A 12,377-nucleotide genomic window follows, 5' to 3' on the forward strand; every position below is an offset into this window, starting at 1 on the left:
CATATACGTGTTAATGGAGCAAGCCGGGTGTGATTCACACCCGGCGTTCCTTTAGCCTAATAATAAAACTTTAAACAAATTCCTTGCATGTAATCCAATAAATTGAGTAGTCCTCTTATTTAATACCGGAAGTATCGAAAATCATTGTAGAAATAGTTGTAAAATCTCGTTTACCTTTTTTAGCCGATATTTTCGTTTAGATCGTCCACCATATTATTTCAAATAATGATTACTTCCGTTCTCAGCCTCGTTTGTTTGTGTGCCATATAAGGACATTGGCGCCTTTTTTGGAAATGTAAACAAATCGTAGTAAAATTTTGGCGCCATTTGGGTCAGAAATTCTGCGCATTAAAAGTAAATACAGTTTATAGGCAACTTTGAAATTCCACCAAGAAGCATTATTCGCACTTAATAGATAATTATATAGCGTAGAAAATCCAAAATATGGTCTGGCAAGACTTACGTAGAAATGGGGTCACGGCGAGAGTCTCGCATTATCTGTCATGGCGGACAGGATAAGGTTAGAGTAACCATGCCAATTTATTTTATCGCGTAAGGGCTTAATAAATTCAAAATAAGCCAAATTTCTTCCACAGTATGATTATACTTATGTATTTGATTTCTACACTGTTTGTTTTTCTGACTTTAGTGACGAATTTTTTTGCTCCATTACATGATATGGGATCAGTTCGTAGCCTCAACCACAACAAATCAAGTTGAAGCTACGACATCGTAGCTAGCTGAGATGAAGCATTGAAAACTCGTGCAGTACAAGGCAGATTCTAAAATAAAATACACAGATATTCATTAATGTGGATAGTCAATTTATCCTGATTGGAAAACATAGTTCTTGTTTATATCAAATGAGATGAAACACTAACCTTAGCTGTTAAATGTCGTCTGCAAAAATCTAAGACGAATTCTATAAATACGCTCGTCGATTGTAAGTCTGGCTAACAGCGTCCCCCTGTGTTTGCTTGGGTTTACGCTAGCTGATTTACACTTTGATCAGACCGTTTACATTCCATACATTTCATTTAATACCGCATCATTTGGAATATGAGCTGATCATTCCATTATATTCTTCAGACCATTTCAACTAATGCCAGATCGTGTGGAATCTAAATACATCATTTCATTTTTTGGGTTAAATCATTTAGTTCTAGACGACATAATTTCATTTAATACTACGTCATTTGGAAGCAGATTTCATCAATCCGTTTTGTTCTTTAAATCATTTAATTTAATACCACATCATTTGGAATCGGAATTCATCATTTCATTTGTTGAGTTAAATCATTTCATTTCATACTACGTAATTTCATTTAATAATAAGTCATTTGGAAGCAGATTTCTTCAATCCGTTTTGTTCTTTAAATCATTTTATTCAATACCAGATCATTTTGAATTTAAAATCATGATTTCATTTGTTGAGTTAAATCATTTCATTTTAGACTACACCATTTTATTTAATAGCACGTCATTTGGAAGCAGATATCATCATTCCGTTTCATTTGCTAGGTTAAATCATTTGGTTTCATACTAGATCATTCGATTAATGTAATTTTGGCGGCGACGGCTGCCCATACGCTATGTGAACATCTTTGTATAATATATATCGCTCAGCTTAAAAAACTAGTGACACCTGGCGGTGGCAAGGGGAGGTAAGGGGCAAGAGTTATTGCCCTTTGGTCTATATGAGATAGACAGAAAAGACGAATTTTCGTCTTTTAGTAGGGCTGGATTCAAGAGGTAGCAGGCTTATATCCTAACATTAATGTGATCAGGTAAGTATTCTCAGAGAAACATAATTTACTAAAAATTTGCTTTTTTTATATATTTCATCTTTGAATTACAGTGCCAATGTAAACCAGGAATAAATATATTCTGAACTAGGTAATTTAACAACTCAAATTGCGATCAGTAACTTATTTATTTCAAAGAAAAATATTAAAAATGTTATTTGGGTGACTTCTCCAACCACTCCAGAGCGACTTCCCCAGATACGTTGGGTCGAGTTCTCCCAGGGCGGGTTCTGCATAGGGCGAGTTCTCTGCATACCATAAGATAGCGTAATGGGTGCTCACTCAGCATGACTTACAAATTACAGTCAGTGTTGGGAGAATATGTATATATGCCAAGGATCTTGTCTCAACAGAAATTCCGGAGAGTGAATTCCATGCCACTCTTTCTTGGGGAGATAGTTTCATGAAAAGACATGGGTTTGTGCTCAGAAGCATGACCTCTCTTGTCCAACGTTTACCCAAGGATTTTGAAGAAAAGATTGCTTCATTCCATACGTTTGTGATGGATATACGTGAGGAGGACGAGTTTGACGATAAGTTTATTAACATGGACGAGACACCGATGTACTTTGATCTTGTGCCAGAGAAAACGGTGGACAAAGACGGAAGATAAGCATTCTGATTCGTACGACTGGAGAGGAGAAGAGGCACATTACTGTTGTTTTAGCCATTGCATGTTCTGGAGAAGTATTACCCCCAATGATTATTTTCAAGGGAAAGAGACAGCTAGAACTGCAGGCACTAAAAGGGTGGATTATCACAGTTCAAGAGAAAGCATGGATGGACGAAATGCTAATGCTGCGATGGATTGAAGAAATTCATTTGCCATTCACCAGAAGAGAGCGATCACTGTTAGTTATGGATTCGTTCCGGGCTCACATCACTGATGACGTAAAGAAATGTTGTGCCAGCAATAATACCAGGGGATTCCACATCCAAGTTGCCTGTAACTGTATTGATTTTAATTAGCATGTAAATAATGCTGCAAAGTCATGATGTTCTTGGGACAATGCCTATGGGATATCGTAATAATTATAACTAGAAGGAATTGTTTATTTACAGGTATTAATTAATAATGGGATATAGTATTGCCCTTGGACAGGGGTATGATCACAGTCAGATTTGTACTGTTGAATGGACAACAACTCCCAGACCTGTTGTTGAATTTTTCTGACACATGACGGTTAAAATTGGTTCTATTTTCTACCCATCATAACATTCTAAATCTTGAATGGTCTTTGTTTTCTAGCTACCATATCAGTAAAGAGGCCAAAGCATTGGGCAGAGATGAATAGTACTGAGGTCTTGAAGGTTGTGACCCTTGATATTTCTAATCCTGAGTGCATGAAAGTAGTCCAAGACTTTCATAGATCATCTGACAGCCAGAGACATGTTGTAAAGGTATGTGAATGCTGTGAAAATCCCATCCGAATACAACAATGAAAATGATATCCTTAGGAAAATGATACTGTTCATTCCTGATTAGTGTCTTATCATATGTACACTCTACGTTCCCACTAAATAATTTCCAGCAGTAGTAAACATTAAATTAATGACTACACATTTTAATCTGTATAATGGACGAAAATAAAAAAGCAGTAGCAATAATAGATTATTTTTTAGTAACTATCTGGAAAAATCATTATCAAATGGTTATTGGTCTGCCACTATTGGGAACACATTCATTGTCAAAGAGCAAGGGAGATATTAAGTTTAATTGTATGTTATGGGAGCCATGATAACTCACTTTTAGAGTGTGAAACTCATAATCTATGGGTGGTTGGTATACAATTAATGTTCTACTTTACTTTCCAGATCTATTAGTATTAAATTATCCAATTTTAGTTTCATCATAACAAAACAGTATGTAAGTCCATATTTACGAACATTTTTATGTTTGAATTTATTTGCTTCTATCATCCACCTTGAAAAAGAGATCTGTAGATCTTAAAAGCATTTGGTTAATTTATTGGAATTGCTGCTGCACCACGCTTTGTGATGTTTTGGAATTTTTTGTGTGTTTACATACACAGATGCTACAGGGTGTGCACGTACACAAATCGTACATTAATTGTATGCATTCATGCACTTTGAAAGCAGTTATACATAAGATCCCCTGCAAATTTGCTTAAAGTTGCACATATAAAATTGCATTCTGCTCAGTATGTAACGTTTCTTTAACTATTAACCTGTAAAGTGTTTGCTGAGTCAAGCTGTGCCACCAGTAAGGGTCTTGAAACACTTGTTACAACATATGTCTATTCTGGTAGGCAGCTGTTTACACATTAGGGTACTTCTACTTGACATCAATAGTTGTTAAACTAAATTTTGTTATTACTTTGGATCCTTGAATAAGTAACCTTATCTTCATCAATAAAGTTTCACAAATGGTTGTTTGAATTATGGGCTACATAGAAATTCCAAAATAGTTGACTCCCAACATGGATAATCTTCAGGTGACGATTTCATTCTACAAATACTGACTGATGATAGTGATGTGACAACGATTTTGACAGTTTTGAAGTACATTAGGCTATTCAAGCTAGTGAAATGTTACAAGAAATGCCAGTGAGTGATTATTAGCCTAAAACTAACATTGAACATGAGTCTGATGTACATGCATTATCGACGAAAAGACTATATGCTGGTCAACCCAATATTCTATAGTATTCTGAAATCAAAAGGGATAATACACTGTACCAAGTATAATTAAATTACAGACATTTTATGTACAGAGTGCAATTTTCATTTTCTTGCAAACTATACAGAAATTTAAGGGTTATGATAAATTGAATAAATAAGAATCTAATCAGAAAGTAAAAGTAAGGATATACATCTTTTTTTCATGAACATTAGTATAGCTTTATGGACAAAATATGGCATAGTAGTCAGCAAAGCATGGATTCAAGAAAGTGAAATTTTAAGGAAACATTTTGTTTTGGAGGAGAGATACCTATGAGCTGCGGAAAATTGTACATAACAACTATAAAGAACAAGATGGCTTGTATAACTAGAGAGGACATTTTTGATGATTTTGATTTCAACAGAGCCCCAATAGAATGGACAGGAAAAAAGAAATACAATATATATTTAGGTGTTATGTAAGTATTGAATTATCAATTCTTCTTTCCCCTCTTTATGTTCATACCCACCTCTTATTTTAGTGAAAAGAATGCAAATCTACCCCTTACTGCCCTTTAGATAGAATCCTGGCAGAATCTCTGTATATATATATATATATATATATATATATATATATATATATATATATATATATACTTATAACAGTGCAAGTAAAGTGCACAACAGTGTTCCACTGTTTAGATCCAGACATGCTTTTTGTCAGCGGAATAAGCAATTCGCATTCATAAAACGAACTCTAGCTACATGTGTGAAAAACAAGGAGAAAACTACAAAGAAGAAATAAAAAATAGAAGTAAGAAGAAGAGATTATAAAATGGTTACAAAATGGCTAAACTACATGTATATTGTTTGCTCACATCTGTCAAATAAAGTTATGTAGCAAAAATCAAAGAAGTTAATATTATTTGTATTGCACAAGAACCACGGTGTTTTACCCAACTCCATCCTGGGAATATGGGACTGAAATACGATTGGGGAAAAATCAACTTTATCTACAAACATTTACGGTAGAAGTTATTACCTAGCTATTCATGAATATATATCATTTCTAATGTTGAAGTTGATGTGCTACCACTCCATAGTGCAAATATAATGAGTGAATTTCACTCATGCATTTCTTTTTATTGCAATTCAGGTTGAAAGAATCCAGAATGTAATTTTATACTCCCAGTACATAGTGAAAAAGAAGCAGTTGGAAATACAGAACTCACATAATAACAATGAGCGAATTCTCTGGCATGGCACAACACCTGATGCAGTGGACAGTATCAATACACATGGCTTTAACAGAAGTTATTGTGGAAAGAATGGTATGTTTTATTTAAGCCGTGGCTAATTAGTCTCTTAATTAGATATCTTTTGTCTTACCTGACACTTACTATGCTCAGCTAATGTGCTGTTATATTGAAAAAATTATACGATGAAAGAAATAAATTATTTCAGGCAGCCTTCTAAAACATTGCTCTTATCATTGGCCTTAAGAGGAAAATCATGCTGCAATTACTTTTAATATATATTATCCACGAGACTTGCTTTATATATAAGATGCACACCAAAATGTATTTCTATAAAATCAATTTCTTGAAGTACTATATTTTCATGGTCATTTTCAGTCACTTTTAGAGATCGTCCTTGGCATCACAAAGTCAGTTTATGTTGACATGTACTAATTGCAGTCTTTCCATAGAGAACATAACTACTTACTTACTAGCTGGACATTCCTGATGCTGTAGCTAAAATAGTAGCAGGTGCACTTAACATTTGGCCCCAAAAAGTAATATATATATATATATATATATATATATATATATATATATATATATATATATATATATATATAATTTGAGGGTTCCAACAATCATAGCATCATTTTTTTGCTTTCACTGGGTTTAAAATCAATACAAGCATGTGTCTTTATTGGCCAAATCAGACATAGTTCAATTAAGGCAAACATGGCTCTGGGGTTTTGCGTGGATACATTGTTTTATGTTATGAAAATATTTCACTCAAACAACATTCTTGTCGGTATTGTATTTAGCACTGCACTGAATATGAACCAACTTTGTGATGTGATAACCTATCAAAAGATCCCTCCAATCCTTTCACTTATTATAGCTCTACAATGGCAGACTTTTTCAAATTTGAACAAATATTTTCATTAACACAATTTTTTCCAAATTTTATATGTATTTTCTCTCCTATTGAAGGTAACATCAATCAAATAATACAGAGACAATTTTCATGTTGGTTCCTTTTGGTTTGTCATAATGACATGGAATTTTCTTTTCAAGACTCATTACAACACATACGTTGTCTTGATTGAAATTATTGCCCATTTGACATCCAAGATGGCCATCATGCATATGTCAGTCATTTTATAAATCTTGACACTATAACATTATTTGAAAGAAATTGTATTGGTTAAATTGTGGTACAGAAAGGGGCATCACTGGTTTAATTTCACTAATTGACTTATAAAGTCTAATAATGTTTGGAAAACTAAATATGAACAATTCGTTACATTATTGTGTATCCTTGAAAAGACATTAAGCTTTAATTATTTCATACAAAATCAACCAATCTTCGTTACCTAAAGCTACTGAATGATTTATAATACACCATGGCCACCCCAATTAAGTACTGGTAATTAAAAATTGCATTGTGTCCAATTTACCTTCTTTTCTATTACATTATTTCATAGCACACATTTTTCTGATTTACTTTCAAACAATCAGGTTACTAAAAAATTATACAATTTTACTTTTTGCAAATCACTGGGTGTGTAAATGTGTGTCTGCAAACTACTGCATCCAAGTTATGAACTTGCCTAGAGATTGTAGGGTAAATGGTATTGTTCACAATTGCATGGCCATTTCAATTCACAGTTTAGTGTTCTTTACAGCTGTTTCCTATGGAAAAGGGGTGTATTTTGCTGTCAGTGCCTCATATTCGGTCAAAGAAACATATTCCACACCTGACAGTCATGGACACAAGAGGATGTACCAGTGTAGAGTCCTTACTGGAAACTACACACAGGGACAGAAAGGAATGATAGTACCTCCACCCATATCACCAACACAGACTCATATATTATACGACTCAGTAGTGGACAAACCAAATAATCCTAGCATGTTTGTCATTTTTCATGATGCTCAGGCCTATCCGTGTTACCTTATAACTTTTGAATGACCAGAAGCAGTGTATCTGGACTGAAATCACTTACTTCCAGAAGACAAAATATAAGTACTTAAATTGTTACACAAGAAGGTGGAAAGAACCCTATTAATGAAAATAGCCACTAGTAGGTTTGAGGTATTGTACAATAGTTTTCAAACAAACTTCTGTGTTCCACAAAACACATGACCAGTATGTGTAGCCACCTGTCATTACAGAAGAAAACTTGTACATAAAGAATTGGATTAAAAAATATATTAAACAATTACCTTAAAATATAAGCTGCACAATAAAAGTATGCAGACAAACAATTTTGATTTGCTGCAGAATTAATATTTCAAATTACAAACTTATATAGTAATGATATCATTGCCTGTAACTGTATTGATTTTAATAAATAATGTATAGTAAATGCCTCTGTTAATTATAACAAAATGTATAATGTAGTACCTTACTTGAGGAAAGTTTTATTGTTTTAACTGATACTTACTGTTTCTGGATGAAGTTTTGATTGCAATAGACTTGTCTAATTACAATTTCATATGAAAACTTAAGTTATGTTCATTTTGAGTGCACTGTTATTAGAACAATGGATTCTCATATAACATTGCTTCATTAATAGTAACTTAACATTTTTTGCACATATAAGATTACTTTCGAAGATTATAAAGTATGTTTTTATCTTTTCATTTAGATCATATTTCTTCTTTGTTAAACAAAATTGGGACTTGGGGACATCACATTTTTTAGTAAAAGTTTATCATTGCCTTTTTCACAGTAGTGTTTTTGGTTAAGGGGTTTAAAAACAGAGTGTCGAAATATTTCATCACTTTGTGCATTGTATTTAACTTTTATTGAGATATAGGTTACATAAAGAGAAGAAAGTGAAGAGACTAACTTTTGGTACCTCTTACTACCACACAAATCCACCAAATTTATTTACTCTGCAATCGGAATAATGCAAACATACTGAATAGAGAAGGAAACATGTTTAATATTTTTTGTCATATTTCAAAGAACATTATAAAACCATCAGGAAATGCGTGATTCATATACATTGTATATGGAAAAGTTTGACCCACAATAGCTGGATCATGAAGTGACAAATCAATCTGTTTAAATAACTAGAATCTGAGGTGAAAGAGTTTGTTCTCTAGGTTTAGGAAGCCATGCCCTTTCATATTTATGCATTTCTACCACAACTCTGACAGTCATGCAACTTCATGATTGTGCAATGTTTTTTGCTTAATTGTTTGTCTGAAGATTTTCTGCAGGGTTCAAAATGCCAAATACTGGGTGGGATAGCTGATTTATAAGGACTGTACGAGGATAAAACTGCCCTTGTATATCCTTCTACCTCTTCTCTCCCTTGAGCCAAGTTTTGTCATCATCATCACTGAATTGCTAAGCCCTGGAAGTGATATTTATGTCAATTGGACAGTGGAATGAATAATATTAGCACTTAAAGATCTATACACTTCTACCTTCTTTGTGACTCTCGGGCAAAGTATAGGTAATTTGAAAATGAAATATCTTTGTCAGGTATGGGATCAAGGAAGACATTAGCTTGAAATTTTCAGTAATTAGGAAACAGATAGAAAACAAATCTCTATCTGCTGATCAATTTTAAGAGATTGGTTTGTCATAACTAAATAGCTGCTTTGTTTGGTTTAAATAACTTTAAATGTTTAATGTTCATTATGAAAAGCAGGAATACTGGCATTTGTTACTTGCTGAGGCAGATACTCACTTTTTTGAACACCACTTCAAACTTGATATTGTTGTGCATACATATTCTTTTGGGACTACCGAGAACTTCATTTGGTGATATAGACGATTATTATTGTTATTGTGAGTGATAAGCGGCCTTTACTTTTGGCATCTATTTCTCAAAATAAGCAATATTTTTCTGTTGCAGCAAAAACTTTCTCTGTTTTATAACATCAGTGTACATGCCAATGAGGATTTTAATGTCCACATTTACAAACGTTGATGAATTCTTGTCAGCAGGGTTCGAATATGCAGGATGGTTAGACAAATGTGAAACAGTTCAGTCCATTAAATAAATCTTCATTTCATCAAGAAACACAAAATGTTATTCACTAACATTGTAATTTTCAGATTACATTACCAAATGCCCAGTGAGTTTATTGTACAAGCCTGCATTGGTTATCCATTCATCCATCAACATGTGCTTGTGATCACTCTGAATGTTTCATTTCCAATTTGTTTATTAAAGTTCATATTATAAAAAGCTTTGATAAAATCGGTTTTTATTGACATGCATTCAGGTAATCATCTTGCATCTATTTGAGTGAGTTTGTAAACACTAAACAGGCTGTGTGTTATGTAATAAGGTTTTTTATGAGATTTGGTACATAAGCTTTTATCATCAAGGTTTAAGATGATCCATTATGAACAACACTCATACTGATAAGACGAGGATATTCAGTGCTAGTATATGTAATATCATATTCTAACCATGTGCATGGATGTATGTATTCTATAGTGCATGCAATTAATTACCAGTTTATATTCTAAAGAAAATGAAGTAACCTATGATAAGCACTATTTATAAATAATAGCTGGGGTTATTTAGAGTTCTTGCACTTGTGGAAAAATTAAAAATATTTAAAGAAATAATTTTGAATATAAGATGATCAAGTTTAATAGAGCAATATAAAAATATCACGTATAATAAATTTTAAAGATTATAAGGAATGATTTGTAATTTAAACCGACAAAATACAAAACTGACTTTTGTTAGAATTACTAAATTAAACTGCCTGAAACATATTTTATTCAAACATTATTTGTAGGCTTTTTCGTGTAATTTAGCACCATTACATACAAATTATTCTAAGAGTATATTTTAGGGCATTTATAACCTTTAATAAAAATAATAAAGATAACTTACTTTCCTCCAGAAACAATTCCAAATTTAAATAATAGGAGTAAAGAAACTCCTGATCGCAAAAAAAGATCACATTAAATTTGACATTCAATCCATGCTGATCAGATGGTGAGAATCAAATCCACTACCTTCTGGTCAAGAACTCTTCTCCTTAACCACTGAGCTACTATATCTGCCTTGGGTGGGGATCCCTATGAATTCAGAGTTGTCACACTTGGGGCAAAGCTCCTAGTGGGTAATTTAGATACACCCAGGAATCCACTCTGGCTGCACACATTAATACACTGTGGAATGCTAACCATGAGTATACACTTTAAGAATGAGACATTTCCAAGTTATAGATCAGGGTCCAATCCCCAAGAGGCAGATGCTAGGTGCATCAATGACGAGTCACTTTTAGTCTAAGAAAAGTATTTGTTATTATTATTATTATTATTATACAATGTAGCTACTACATCTTAACAGCTTTTTATTGCTCAGAGTGGATCATAAACTGCTTTGTCTCTATCAAACTTTTGTTCGAAATGTGATAACTCTTGACATTAATAATATTTTATTGGATTGTCTCAGATCCATTCACTGTATGCCCAGTAACATTTTATACACAAATTATGATATGACCAATCAGTTATTTGCTATAGTTTTTGTCTCCAGTGTATGCAAAATTATACATATTTTAATATAGAATGTTAATGCTGTAATCTTGCTCTAAAACATAAATGTATAGAATTTTTATATTCTTATTTTTAATGCCCGAAATGTGCCATATGACAGTTGAATAAGCAAATGATTTTTATTTTCTTTTTTGTTTCAGTTATTCCTGTTTTGCAGAGATTGTGTTGCAATAGCAGAGAATTATCATTTAATATGCGAAAATACCATTAGTTCATTGTGTTTTTTGTTGTCTTAAGAAAAGTGGATTCTCATAAGAAATTTCTTCATTTCATTGTAACAAATATTCTTGTACAGTTAAAATTATTTACAAAGCTTTTGGTGTTAAATCAATAGCTTGTTAAACATAACATTTTTACTGGTTCATATTTTGTTCCTTTTGAATGTTCTAACTTAATTTTGTTTATAATCAAAAGGAGAGCAGCATATCTTCAAAAGTTAAATATGCCTCATAAAATATCATCTCTCATATTTCCTTGAAGCAATATCTTTCTTTTTCAGATCTGAAATAGATTTCAATTATATAAGACTTATATTTAGATAGCTTTGAACATGGTAACAATCAAATGGAGTTATTTTTCATGCAAATGACAAGACTTTGGAGAACAAAATTTTACCTTCATTGAGGAAGGTCCAAAACCCAAATAAATTATATAAGTAACCATGAGATTAAGGAGCTTTCTCTATGAAAGACAAAAACATTTTCTGTATTTATCTGGTGTTTATTCTTCATCCAGTTTCAGTATCATTATTTTGCAACAGTCTATATTGTTATGCATATTTAATTTGTATTGTTTGTTGGCATTTTTATGATTATATGTAATTTATATCTATATTTTGTACTTAACTTTTGTTCAAAATCAAGTTAATGGTATACCAGACTCATGACATTTAGTTCGTAAATAGCATAATACAAAGTTAATATTTCTCTACGAGTACAAATCAGTGGAGGTAGACTTGTTTACTTCTATCTGAATATATTAGTTTGAATGTTTTAGGAAGGAGACTTACATACATCCTGGCTCTATTATTATGTCTTAGCTTTTCATATAATGTTGTTTACTTGAACAATTTTGCATTCTTGTTTTAAGAATCTGAAGCAGAATCAGTTTTATTGTTGGATTCAGTTTTTAATTAGGATGGATTTATTTATTCAAATTGTTCACTGG

The 12,377-nt window shown here is 32.4% G+C and overlaps 1 protein-coding gene across 1 annotated transcript; it reads left to right on the forward strand.

The window, feature by feature from the left end:
• Positions 1-2,504: 2,504 nt before the first annotated feature.
• Positions 2,505-7,756, forward strand: LOC149773818 (protein mono-ADP-ribosyltransferase PARP15-like). The gene is made up of 4 exons (XM_089945980.1): positions 2,505-2,751; positions 3,055-3,206; positions 5,584-5,758; positions 7,351-7,756. The coding sequence occupies exons 1-4, from the start codon at positions 2,505-2,507 to the stop codon at positions 7,635-7,637; spliced, it is 861 nt and encodes a 286-aa protein (XP_089802106.1). The 3' UTR covers positions 7,638-7,756.
• The last annotated feature ends 4,621 nt before the right edge of the window (positions 7,757-12,377 follow it).

Source organism: Sinohyriopsis cumingii, unplaced genomic scaffold (assembly GCF_028554795.1).
Source record: "Sinohyriopsis cumingii isolate HCF-2022 unplaced genomic scaffold, ASM2855479v2 utg000552l, whole genome shotgun sequence".
Taxonomy (NCBI): domain Eukaryota; kingdom Metazoa; phylum Mollusca; class Bivalvia; order Unionida; family Unionidae; genus Sinohyriopsis; species Sinohyriopsis cumingii.